At 44.6% G+C, this 14053-nt stretch overlaps 1 protein-coding gene across 2 annotated transcripts in view; it reads left to right on the top strand.

The window, feature by feature from the left end:
• The first annotated feature begins 615 nt into the window (after positions 1-615).
• pde5ab (phosphodiesterase 5A, cGMP-specific, b) overlaps positions 616-14053 on the top strand; it is a 52778-nt gene continuing 39340 nt past the window's right edge. For both annotated transcript variants that reach the window (XM_041965175.1, XM_041965174.1), the window contains exons 1-4: positions 616-726; positions 3686-4214; positions 5626-5799; positions 13230-13319. In XM_041965175.1, coding sequence (XP_041821109.1) covers positions 629-726; positions 3686-4214; positions 5626-5799; positions 13230-13319 — 891 coding nt within the window. In that variant the 5' untranslated portion in view covers positions 616-628. The remainder of the gene's footprint in view (positions 727-3685; positions 4215-5625; positions 5800-13229; positions 13320-14053) is intronic.

Below are 14053 nucleotides of genomic sequence, written 5' to 3'. Positions count from 1 at the left end.
TTATGAGTCCACCAGCTTTATGGAAGTGCCATACTAAATCACTGGACTGACCCTTTAATGTTACCAGTTAAAACCAGTTTGTATCAGGCTATCATCATCATAATTGTTTTTTTCTGTTTATCTGCTGTTGTCTTTTATATGCTTAGGCCGCAGAATGTATTTCTATGTCATTCTAATGAAATACATTGAATTAGAAAAAAAGAAATTCAAATCACAGCCAGTGGGACTTTTTTTTTTTTACTCCAGTATCATCAGTTTATTCCCATATGGACAGTACCATGCGCTCCATAGTGCCTGTGAGGACAAAGGTGTTTGTATTGTCTCTGTTTATTTGTAGCGCCCTTTATCATACAGAGAGAGAGAGAGAGAGTATTCTCTCTCTCTCTCTCTCTCTCTCTAATCGTCCAATAGTCGCTTCACCAACTAGGAAGCGCACAGTCACCGCTCTATGATCCGTGCGCACCGACCGACCGACCGGCCCCGGAGCAGCTCTATTTGAGCCGCGCTCTCTCTGTGTCTCCGTCTCTCTCTCTGCGCCCCCCGTACGTCATTCGGAACCAGGTCTCCCGTGTATAGATGTAGACGCTAACCGGAGCTCGCAGTGGGAGACCGTCGTCGGCTTTGCGCCATGGAGGACTGCTGTTCCCCGGAAAGCGAGAGGATGGAAGCGTGGCTGGACGACCACTTGGAGTTCACCCGCTCCTACTTTATCAGGAAGGCGTCAAGGTAAAAGAGGACGGAGTGGAGGGAGGGGGGGCGCCGCTCAGTGTGGACATTAAACCGGACTGGCTTTGTTTACGTGCCGCCAGGTGAATGTAGTTTCCGGAGGGAAGCTCCACAAATAACGTGTTTGCGTTTGCGTGCAGCCTCACAGCCAATCAGGAGCAGTTTAATCCCCTCTGTTTGCTTGGATTGTTGTTATTATAGGTGTCACTTCACCTCTCTGGCTACAAAACCGAATCTGACATTAAACAGTCCTCTCCAGCAGGACTGACTGCGCGTCCTCCAGGTCCATCCTGAGCTGGAGTCCGTGCGTCCCCGCTCAGGTGGTCTACCTGCAGAGCTGCTGTGAAGCCGCTCTCACCGTCTCTGTCCGCGGTGTTCCTCTCCCAGCTCAGCCGTGTTTCACTTCACCATCCACTTCACAATCAGCAGCAGCTCTGAGAGTTGCACAGAGCCCTTTAATCATTAACTTTTACTGCTGCCAATGATTCTGTTTAATTCTCAGCCCATACTGTTGAATTGGTCTGTGGTGATTATTATAGGAGCCCTCCACATAGGTACCCGTGCCATAAATGACATGACTTTTCTGCTGTTGCAGCCCCCTGGTTCTAGACCTCAGAGAGCGTGGCTGGGATTTAATTTCTTACGCAAACACAGATTCCAAATCAGTCTCAGGCAGTAGCAGCTATATAAGGCACTTTTTGCAGCAGGCGTATCTGGGCATTTAATCAGCCTGGCAGCACTTCATCAGGACACTCCAGGTCTGTGTTTGTTCTAGTGACAAATCCCTTCAGACCCATTTATCCACTTAAACCGCCATGGCAACTTCGCTCAGTTTTCTTTTCATCCAGTAACTGCAACACACACTATCTCAATGCCATCCCCATCTCAGAATATTTTCCATTGTCAGAGGACACTTTTTTTTTCTCCTCTCCTGCTGGTTTTGACCGCATTACGAAAGCAAAAAAGTTGATTGGCTCGGCGCAAGGGGTCTGCATGCATCAGCCATTCTGCCGTTCTGGTTGAGAGGCATTTCTTAGAGAGGTATTGATTCAGCCACGCCTCCACTGGATGCATTAGGGTTGGCTCTGTGGGGAGGCAGGCAGCTCAATGGGACGTGGAGTAAGGAGAACTCAACCTGACTGGCTCTGACTCACTGCAGTCAGATAACAGCTCGTGCTCTGTGGCTCCTCAAAGTTTTATTTGCCTGGCTCGGAGCCCGAGACACCACGGGTTAATTTCATGGCCAGCGCCTGTTAGCGCCTTCCCGAGGTTTTGGCCTTCCACTCAGGTGAACAGAGTCTTTGACTGGCGTGGAAACGCCAGAATGAGTCACGTGACCTTCAGCGGGTTCAAAAACTCGAGCCGAGGCCAAGAGGAGCATGCTTGAAAATGTGTGTGTGTTTGTGTGTGCGTTGTAGGAGTTGATTAGACAATGTGTTGGCTGATTAGAGAGCTTCACTGTAATCACATCCAATTTTCTGTTCACACACATACACACACGCTAGCATTATTTTTTTTTTCAGCAAATATCCACATTAGACACTTCAAGGGGCTCCAGCTCACACAGCCTAAATCAATCCACTGTGCTGCATTCACTTTTCTCTCCCATGATCATTTTTAATTTATCTGCAAGAATGAATTTCATTTTATACGTTTCTTTTAAAATTTTCCAGTAAAGAAATTGCCAGTTGTGTCGTCGTCAGCGCCCACATTCGCTGTATGCTCGCTGTTGTCACTGCTAAGGGATGCTGTTATTTGCTGTCCAAAGTTTCGCTTTAGCTTGCAGCAGTGTTTTTGGATCCACATAGTGTGCAGAAAAAGTGGAGAAAAGTCAGAAATCTGCTTCTCCATCAGGAAAGAATTAGATGGAGAGGCCATGGCTGGCAAGTGGTTGATGCAACCAGGGCTCATTTTCCATTTCATGACAGGCATTGTCTTGTGAAGTTTCACCTGGGCATGTCTATGACCTGGTCTGCTGGCTGGTGCTGAGCTGGTAGCGTGCCGTGGATTTATGGGAGCCTTTTAGCTGAACACAGCTGCCTGCTGCCGCTGGAAACGGCCTGATTAGAGCTGTGAGACTGAACCAAAACAGTAAAGCTCAGGCTGTAAAACCAAAACAATGAACTGAAAGAGGCTAAAATGCTCCACAGGGCTGAAGTGACCTGCAGAGTTGGGTGATAACCCTCTGTGGGTTTGACACTATGAGCGACACCTTTCACCTTACAAATACTCACTCACTGATCCACTGTTAATCTTAAACATTTACCAGTGCAACTTAAAAGCACCCTACTGACGAGAATGTTGGGAAATGAAGGGAAATTTAACGTGCTGTTATCCTGCAGTTGTCTGCAAATAGCATGGTCTGTCCCTGACCCTGATTTTGACCTCAGTAAAACTAGTTTTAAAGCTAAACTGCATTTGAAAACACCAAGAAATCTAAGGTAACCTTGGAGTATGGAAACAACCCTCTCCACATACACCACCTCTGGTTGGTTTTGGTGGGGTACACAGGCAGTGTGTCCAGGTAATGCTGAGGTATCTATTAGGATCGCTGGGCTGATCGTAGTTAACTGTACTTGTGGTTATAATGACCGACTGGACCAAGCTTGCATGGTTTCAGGATTATAATTGTTTGCTGTTGGAACCAATTTGCCGATTTTGTGCATGAGAAGGTTTTACAACAGGAACAGATGAGAATTTGCATTCTTGTGGGATTTTGCTGGTTGATTAGCGACGCTAATCCGTCAGGCAGTGTGCTTTCGTTCAATGTGTGCTCCTGTCTCCTGCATGTGTGTTGGTGGTCTAGTCTTCAATAATAAGGGGTGTTAGTTATGAACTACATGGAATCTGTGACAACCTGCAGTGCGTCTGTAACAGTGAGCGTTCAGCTGTGCAGATGCAGTATCTTCTGTTGCAGCATGGCAAAGCGTCTTCAACAGTTTCCTCCTCGTTCCGACAGGGAGATGGTGAACGCCTGGTTCGCTGAGCGCGTCCACTCCATCCAGCCTTCCAGAGAAAATCCTCCACAGCAGTGGGCCCACCAGTCCTCCACAGACCCCGCTCCCCTCTCTGCTTCCTCCATCCTCCCACCCACCCTCAGCCTCCTGGACAACCGCTGCCCGTCCCCAGCCACCGTCCCCAGCCCGGCCCCGAGCACCCCGACTCGCAAGATCTCAGCATCAGAGTTCGACCGCCCGCTCAGACCCATTGTGGTTAAAGACGCTGAGGGCTCTCTGACGTTTCTGAGCGACACTGACCGAGAGACCGTCCCTCTGCGGGGCTCAGTGATGGGTGAGGGTGGTGTCGGCGGGGGAGGTAATGGAGGCGGATGCAGCGGGGCAGGTAGTGGCGGCGGGGGTGACCGCTGCGCCAGGCTGCTGGAGCTGGTGAAGGACGTGTCGAGCCATCTGGACGTGACAGCACTCTGCCACAAGATCTTCCTCCACATCAACGAGCTGATCGCTGCGGACCGCTACTCGCTGTTCCTGGTAGGGCTGTGGGTCAAACCTGCCGATTCTAACTGGTTTAACTGGAGCGCTGTGATCAGCCAGAGCTGGAGGAAGTGAGACACAGGACTCTACAAACAGCTTCTAAAAAATTAATGACAAGTCTGAGCTCTCCAGTGATTTAGAGTCCATGAAATCATTTTACCAAACAGTTTTTCAGACAAACTGACGTCTTAATTTGTCATGTTAGTGCCAGCCTGTCTTGGGTAGCCTTTATTTAGCTTATTTCATATATATTTAACACTTTTACCATACAGACTCCAGTGCATTTCTCAGTGAAAATGCATAGATGCATGCAAAAAGAGACATTTAAATAGTTTACACCTCTCTGTGTACATTATTAAATTACCAGTAATTCATATAATAATACTAGTCTTAATTATAATGTGAAATATTTTGGTAAGTGTGCTAAAATGGCCAAAATGATAAGGTGAATGAGCAAGGAGGGGTCAAATATTGATATAAATATTGCTTTAGATTGACTGAAGTGATGAGTAGATTGAACCATGCATTCAGACATTTTAAATTATCTATCTTAAACCTTCATTATTACATTTTTTGGGCAATGGAATAGGCTAAAAACACAATCATGACCTCCTAAACTTGCTACGGCTAACATCTGTGCTTAATTACACTTCCAGCAGGCACTGAAAAACATTAGCTTTAACTTAGAGTTGCAGACGTTTTGACTCATCGGAGCAGGAAAAGCACAGGTATTACTAACATTAACAATGGCCCGGTTCTGTTCAAGTGTTTTAAGCCATGACAGTGTGACAGAGAGCCAGCGTGAACAACACCAGGCCCCTGAATCTGAAGGGGCTCAGCCATCACCTGCGTGTTTCCTGTTGTAACATGTCAAAATGTCTTCCAATACAAAGATTCGCTCCAATAACCCCTGAGAAAAATACCTGCTTAGCTATGTTCACCGGATATTTGGGAAGTGTGTAATGTTTGGCGCCGATCAGGTAATGTGCAGCGGGTCGATCAGAGCTTTTTTGGCTGAAAACAGCTTCCTGCTAACGCTGCAAACAAGGCTGTAAAAGGCTGCACAGCTCCGTATAGCTGAGGAGAACTGCGTGGTCTCATCACTATCAGCAACAACTTTGATGTAACAGTAGGCATTTGAGCCATTGTTTGTATAAGATTATTGCAGCTTTAAAGCATATTCGATAAAAACGTAAAGTATATTCATATGTAAAGTACACAAACTGTATACTACAAGAAATGAATGCACAATCATATAATATGTAATATATAATATGTCATTTCTCCCTCAACCATCTATTTTACTATTTTAAATCAGTTGTGTGACCACATCCTGCTATGTATGTGTGTGTGTGTGTGTGTGTGTGTGTGTGTGTGTGTGTGTGTGTGTGTGTGTGTGTGGTCCCAGGTGGGCGAGGACAGCTCCAACAGGAAGTTCTTGGTCAGCCGCCTGTTCGACGTAGCTGAGGGATCCACGCTGGAGGAGTCCTCGAGTAACTGCATCCGGCTGGAGTGGAACAAGGGCATCGTGGGACACGTGGCCGCCACGGGACAGCCGCTCAACATCAAGAACGCTTACGAGGTGAAGGTTTCGAGCGTCTTCTTCTCCTTTTTTGAGCATTGGCGCGGATGCTGCGGACGCCGGTAGTGAAGTGGTTTTGCTGCGTGCGCTGGAACGGGCTTGTGTTTGCTTTGGGCACGTTTGATGGTTCCTGCTGACAGAGCACAGACTTGCGGGAGGATAGGGATCAAAGAAGGGCAAGTAGGTCGAAGTGCTCCTCTGGAGGGTTGATCTTCGCCACACACACACACACACACACACATACTCTTCTGTTTCACATAGTAGCTGCAGAGTGTCTTGTGACATCTTGACCCCTGACAGTGTCAGAGCACTGACTCTCTGAGTGATCAGGTTTCAACACAGTGTCACTCTCCCACTTCAATCAATGATCAAACCAACCTGACTTCGAAATCTGTCACCAATGATGTTGTTTACACTCCTCTTTTACGGGGAGCAATGTGTTGTAAATGTTTCTTAGCGAGCAACAGCAGAGATTAACTGGGTTTTGTCAAGAAAAAGTCCCCCTAACACCACAAATTGTCATTCTTACATTTCTGTAGATTTTAAAGAAAGGTTTCAGTGAGCTTTAGAGCGACACAGCCAGGCTAGCTGTTTCCCCCCGCTTCCAGTCTTTATACTAAGCTAGGCTAGCCACATCATATGCTAAGCTAGGCTAGCCAGCCATATATTTATATACCAACAGTAACAACTATTAAACCATTAAACAAGTATTAAGACAGGCTTTACTATTAATTTATTTATTGATGATTAATGATAATTAACAGACACTAAACCCCAAGGTCTCATGATGGTTAGGCCAGTGCCTTGGACCAGTCAGTGAGTTTTTTTCCCCCTAATTTGTCGCTGCAGATTGGATTTCAGCAGTGTGACCTCTGCACATGGAGCCACTGACCTTTAACCCCTCCAGCTGCTCCCAACTTTATTCGCGTAAATCAATTTTAAACAGCGTTACCTGGTTGCCTGATGCAGATCCGGCCCTGTGACGGTGAAAGTCGTGCGTTTGTAAGGATGAGATGGACGGGGCAGGAATGTGGTAATGTCACCAGTAAGTGTGGAAGTGCGTGAGTGCGTATGCGTGTGTGTGTTTGCGGCTGCACACCGAGTGCGACCTTCCTCTGAAGGCTTAGGAGTGAAACAGATGTTGGTGTAATGTGTGTGTGTGTGTGGGTGGAGGAGAGAGACGGAGGTAGAGAGAAAGAAACGCGGAGAGGGAGAAAGTATGTGGCTGTAATTAAATGGAAGTGTTTTGCGTGCGGTCGTATCTGTCTGACTTCAGTGTGTTTGTGCTTGCATGAGGGATCGCTCTCCGCGATGAATTTCAGTCTCAGTGTTAGTATTCAGCACAAAACACTGCAGCTGAATCACAATCTATAATCTTATGATCTAATGTTGATGATATTTCAAACTAAATGTCAAGACTGGTTAATTTTGAACTGGACTACATCTCCCAGCCAGGGCTTCTGTTATCCTTTAAGACTTCAGTGTTCTGTTCAGTTCTCATCTGTGTGTATGGACCCTATTTTCCCATGTTTTTGTGTCAAAGTGAGTAATTGTGACAACAATTTTTGAAATTGCTCCAGTATTGTGCGAGAGCGCTGCAGCTGGCAGCCATGAAAAGGGCTGCAATGTAATCCCCCTGGGCATTTGTTCTCCGTTGATGTGCATCCACTAAAAGTGTTGGTTTTCGCCACTGGCAGGCTCTCGTTGTTATTCTCAGGGTCTGACAACATTATAGAAAGGACACCTACAGGGAAAGATTGTTAAATGGAAAGATCCAGAAACAGCCGCTATGTCGCTCTTGCCAAAGCCACCAGACTCCATTTACAGAAACACAAATTTTATCTTGAGGTAGCCTTCGAGTCTCTGAAATCCTCGCCCTCTACCGCACTGATTGGCAGCAGATGGGCGTCAATCATTTGGCACACCGACTGGGTGACGGCCTCAGACCTTTCATCAAGTGTCCGGTTCTTTATGTTCTGCCTTGTTGGAAGTTGTCGGCAGCTGTTGAAGCGGCAGCAGGTCTTTTGACCAGCCACGAGCTTGACTCTTGGAGAAGTGACGCACGACAGTTAAGCTGTACGCCGTGAGTTTGGCATCAGGAAGCATCAGGAACTGAGGCTGATGGTCACCAAGAGATGCACACAGAGCACCTAATTCTGTTCTGTTATCCAGAGTAACAAGGACTGAGAGGCAGATATCTCAAAATCTGAATGAATTTTGAGATTTTTTCACTTTATAACAAGATATTTTTATGTTATAATGACACATTTCTTGTTATCACTAAATACCAACTTATTCCATTTTGAAAGTTACGTAACTTTCTCATGATAACGCACTTCTGAATATTACTGTATATTTCATTTCTGCCGTTTCTGCCACTGGGTTCCCCTAAATCTTACACACTGGTCCTTTAAATGTCTGTTCAAACCCTGAATGACTTAGAATCATTTACAGGATATCACTGACATCAGGAGTTTTCAAAGTCTGAAACTGTGTTATGAAAGTGAAACTAATTATGAATCTTCATTGTCTTCATAGTTCAGGGACCACAAAGCAGCGTCAACAGCACCTGACATCATTTGTTTTCTGCATGTGTGTGTGTGTGTGAGGAAGTGATTTCCTGCTGTGTACCTTCCTCTGGCTGCCTGTCAACCCCAGATGACATGAGTGTGATGATGACGACGATGATGATGATGATGTGACTGGGAGAGAGAGGGAAAGAGAAAGAGAGGGAGAGATATTGTAAAGAGAAATAAATAAACAAAAACATAACTGAACTCAAAATGACTCCAGAAATCAGGTCATCGCTCACCACAGAACACAAAACATTTTTATGGCACCGTGTGTTCGTAAACTCATTGTCAGTCTATAAAAACTGTAATCCAGGTGCAGTCCGGCCTTCATCATCCTGACAGATACAGTATTCACATCAGAGTCCACGCAGTCTGCTGCAGTCTTATTCCCCCTGCTGAGGCCATTTTTCACATGACCTGAACATCCTGAACGTTTGCTGTAGACAGCGATAAACTGTTGCTCTTTGTGCGCAGAAAGGACGATTATCACCTTCATTCGAGTTAACAACAGAAAGAAAAGCGCTGACAGCATGAAACCATGCAGGAATCCCCACTGCAGATCTCATCGTTAAGCCTAAAAACAGAATAAGAAGAGCTCAGTCGTCCTTCAACCTTCTCTAAAACTTTGTCCTAATTTTTGCACTCAGAAGAATCATTACCAAAATAAAAGCTTCCTGCTCAGCTCATCACTGACTGCTGAGACTTTACTTTTACCCCAGTTAATCATAGCAGAGGAGAGCGCACCAAAATCATTCACAATTTCAACAGGGACGTTCATATCATGTTGTTTTTTGCGGACTTCATCAATGTAAGGAGATCATTTAAGGACTTGTTCACAGCCGGGGGGGGTTTATACCTGCAAGATGTGTTTTCTGCAGGGTAGGCTGTATGGCCGGGGAGCACAGCAGACTGGGAACAGCCCTGTCTGAACTTTAAAAGAAGCACTTAAACGACTCTTTTGTCGCTCTCTGGCAGCTAAAGTCCTTTATTAAGACTGTCCTCTCAGAATGATCAACAAATCCTTGCCTACACAGGCCAGAAAACCCTGCAGGAAGGCCAGCAATGCCTGCAGACTTACCGCTTCTTGTCTTTTTGTCCATTTTTGAACCCATTCAGGCAGACTTTTGGAAACAGGGGCGGACCAGAGCGCCTCGAGCAGAAAAAGCCAGCAGGTCAAACAGAGCTGACTCGAGCTTTTGAGAACTTTAATATGCTCTCTTTCTCCTGTGGGGTCCGCTAAATCTCTCAGCTCCACATAGACCTGGTCATGTCCCCTGTGACACTGAGAGTGTACTGGAAAGAGATGTACTCTGGCATGGCTACTCCAAAACAGAGTGAAAGCACTTTTAAAAACTTTATCAGAAAGCAGTGAAATGCCAGTAGGAACAGCTACATTTAACGTTTTTAAAAAGGGAAAAAACTGCACAAGGAATGATCTGATGTGATGTTTGAAATGGTGAAATCTATAAAGATTAGATAGATTAACAGTTACATTTAGCACGAACCCTAGTACATTAATGCTGAGTGCAATGAAGAAGCCTCAGAGCGTCACATAAATCATTCGCCTTAATTAATTTAACAAGACAACTCTTGGAGGCTCCATGTGGATGGTTTCTGTCTGGAGTTGCACTTGCAGTACAGTTAAAGTCACCACCCAGGAACACATAGCTTTTACAGTGTTTAGCCTCCCTGTGCCTGTCCCTGTCTCACCAGCTCTTTCTCCAGAAGCTCATTTTTCCGAAATGGGGCCTTATTAGAAATAATGACCTTTTTAGGAGGATGTGCGAGTGATGACTCTGGTCTGAAAATATCTTTACTCTCAAGCAGCTGATTTACTTTCCCCGTCACTGTCTGGACAAATCACAACAGCCCCTGTTCATTCTGGACGCAGAGTTAACGCTTTCATATCCAGCAGTCTCACCTACAGCTGGACCACATTCTGCAGGCTTCAAACACATGACAAGCAGGGACAGTTTGATGGCTCGTCGCCTCCGCCTGCAGCCATGCTGACCAGCCACAAACAAAGACAAACCAAGCTCCTCCACGAAACACTGTTTCGATAACGAACAGAGCAGAAAAAACGAGCACAAAAGAGGGAGAAAGCTCAGACGCCATCACCCAGCACACTCTCAGAGAGAAAGACGTGTGAGAGGAGACGGGGCATGAAGATGACAAGTTAAGAACAAGAGTGGCTGATGGGAGTGTCCACCTGTGTCCAATTAGCTTGCAGTATATGTGTGTGTGTGTGTGTGTGTGCGTGTGTGCACCTTCCAAGTGAGTGCCCTTGAGTGTTCAAGTGTGGTTCAGAGTGAGCAGCACCTGATACCGCTTCCAGGAAGTCCATCTGCATCATCAGAGCAGAGGGACTCCCCAGCTCTCTGATTGGATCTTTACCCTCCCATTAGTGCGCTCAGGATTACATTGATTTCAGCTGCGCTATGAGAAACAAGCCCCCCCTCTGCCTGTTTATATTAGTTCAGTCCTCTGTGGGCTGCGCTAACTAAGTGTTTGGCAAATGCCTGGACCGAACCACCGTCTACAGAGAGGCTGTGGGGTCGGGGGTGGCGGTGGTGATGTCGTTATCAGTGCTGCATCCAAATGCAATCTTTTGGGGGGGGGGCACATATTGCGTGGATTTTGAAAGATAACTGTATGTAAACTTCAGCAGATCGTTTTCTTGCTGTGGAGTGAGGTTTGCTGTAGTGAAAGGCTCTTGTGTCGGAGTGAGTCATAGTGAAACATGCAATGGTTAGAGGAGAGTTACACCCATTATCAGTCAGTTTGAAGTGACTGTGAATACTGTTATTTCACATAAAAGACGATAATGACCAATTTTCAAATAGCAAAAAGAATTTCTTTAGCAAAAACAGACAAGTACAGCCACAGAGTCATGATTTGATTTGGCATTAAGCTAATGGCAATAAAATTCAATGCTTCCTGCAGATGTCATACTTGAAATCTTACCAGAAAAGTGAAAGATTAAGACCCCCAAGCCTCTACAGGGCTTTTAATTGGAAATATCTTTGCAAGAAGTGTCATTGTGCTGTTTTTCTGTTATAGAAAATATGCCAAAATAGAAAAGATCCAACAGGAAGTGCAACTTTATTGAAGTTTGCAGAACAATATATCAGAATATCAGATAAAAGTCTGCAGATCGTTTTCTTGCCGTGGAGTGAGTCTATAAAATAGATTAAATTAATTCTAATGAATTTTAAATAACAAAGAATTCATATAACATTAAATGTGTTTTACAGTGTCTTCAAGAAGGGTGGCTTTGTTTGTGCTTCTCTGTTACAGAGATTGCTTAAGGATGCACAATTCTGGCGCTGGGAATATTGTTTGACTTTGATTTATGAGTGTAATTCCTTAACAGGTATTAAGGCATATTGTTAATTTGTTAAAGAAACTAAAGTTTCTGATTTGCAAACTGAGCATGAAGGAGAAATATATTTATATATTTGTCAACACTTTACATAGATAAGTTTTCCAGAATATGAATGAGCCAATTATTGGCTCATTTAAGGGCGTTTTTTAAATGCTTAATACAGAGTGTGGGGATTAGCACACCCAGCGTGAAGTGTTGAGGTTGCATTAAGAGCAAACATCATCAACACCAAATGCAGTTAAAAAACTCTTCTAACTGAAATATGATTAAATATACTGATAAAACAAGAAATAAATTAGGAATAAAGGCTTGTCTCTAATATAAGCCTCTGTCTCAGCAGTTGAGGTGAATAAAGGGCCACTACAGTATAGAGCTACTGAGAACACTGGAATATACACATCCTGTTGTGATGCAGACCATACCAAACCTGGTGTGTTGTGAAAATGGTTGTAGTGCTCCTCTAGTAGCCATGGTTTTATACACACATACACACACAGTCACGTTGAGTTTAGAGGATTATGGTAATGGCCGGAGAGAGGCCGAGTGTTTAAAGGTCAGCCTGTCCAACAGGAGAATAGTCCTCTAAACAAAACATCCCTCCACCCACCAGTCCTTAACATGCCTTCAGAGACCACTTCTCTCTTTTTGCCTCCTTGTGACTGAAACCAAGCACGAACAAAACCAAGCGAGGCTTTTGTTTTGGAGCAGAGTGGAGTTTTGTGTTGCATAACGCTGACAGCTATAGAATATCAGTTTATGCAAATTGTTCCTGCATTTGTCGTCAGTGTAGGTGGTTGAACCGTTTGTTAGGATTTATGAGGGTTTGAATACAGATGAGGTCTGGACCAAAGCTGCTGATGCTTTTTCAAACGTTAGTTTCTATTAACAGACAGTTCGCTAAACCCCAGCCCCATTATTTAGCGTTACAACGGCTGCAACACCATCATGGTTTGGTTCTTGGATGGCACGTGTATCCTATGCTGTTTAAAGTGATAATAGTGGAAGATTAAGTCTTAATTTTTTAAATAATCGTTGATTTCAGACAAAAGAAGATTTCTAGCCAGTGACTTTCCATTTTGTTGGCTGAAATAACAGCAGATGCTGGCAGATTTTATCAGATCTAAATAGCTAGCTAATTAGGCTAACGTTAGCTCCCTGATCCTTTTTAAAACACTCATTGGCTTTTTATTGAGTTTGTCACATGAGATCTATTGTACACAAGGCACCACAGTTAAACCAGCTGAGCGGTTAAAGCTGCAGATCAAATATTTAATAAGGCTAGCCTGACCACTGAGGGCGGAGTCAGCGTTGAATAGAAATAAGGTGGGTCGTTTAGGAATACCAGCTGACTGTCCACCTGCAGAAATATGATATAGCATTAAAGGCCAGTGTCAGTCCCAATTGCCCAAACCTGAAAAAGCTTGTACTGCTTTATAGATGGGATTGATGGTTAATGTTGTTTCCCTCCGCAGGACCCCAGGTTCAATGCTGAGGTGGACTTGATCACAGGTTACAAAACCCAGAGTATCCTTTGCCTTCCCATCAAGAACCACAGAGAAGAGGTAAGACAGTGCACACGGCAGCAGCACAGTAAAGCTTGTGTTTAACTACTTATAGTAGATCTGATGTTCCCACTATCCAGAAGGATAGTGGTTTATCTCAGGAATCAGGAATCCTGAATCTTACGGGACACTTTGATATTAGCAGGCAAGGGAAAGCTTATGATGGGTATCCTGTTAGTCCACTACTTGCCTTTTCCAGGAATTTCAACCACATCTCATGGTCTTCTTCAGCAGAGTTTGCTCAGTTGTGATGGCGATGGCTCAGTTGTCATCATATATGTAGAGCATTTAAGCATGCTGGCAAGTATGCAGTCTCCATGACAACTGAGAAAACTCCATCCACTGAGGAAGAAAGATGCAGCTCCGAGCTCCTGAGTGGAGTTTCTTTTTCGTCAAACTGAATGATGGGCCATATGTTTGGACTTTTATGTTTTGGTTTTGGTTTGTGGGGGGCCTGCTACATAAGTTAATTATTCTATACATTGTGTTTTTTAGCAAGATGATTTAAAATCATGTTATTCTTTCTTTCTGTCTCAACCAGCGATGAATAAAAAGATAGATATTGCTCGTTCTGGAAGTCTCTGTGCTGAACAGGTGAAGTGATATTGATCAGAGGGCCGTGACCATATTCCCCATAATGTTGTGCTGTTCGTTATAGTCCTATCCAAATTGTCGAAATGTCCTCGAGCCATTTAAAAATATAGCTGACATTCTCATCCAGCAGGGTAGGAAGT

The sequence above is a fragment of the Chelmon rostratus genome, chromosome 23 (assembly GCF_017976325.1).
Source record: "Chelmon rostratus isolate fCheRos1 chromosome 23, fCheRos1.pri, whole genome shotgun sequence".
NCBI lineage: Eukaryota > Metazoa > Chordata > Actinopteri > Chaetodontiformes > Chaetodontidae > Chelmon > Chelmon rostratus.
Note: the sequence above shows the minus strand (reverse complement) of the source record. Positions and strands in the feature narration are given on the sequence as shown.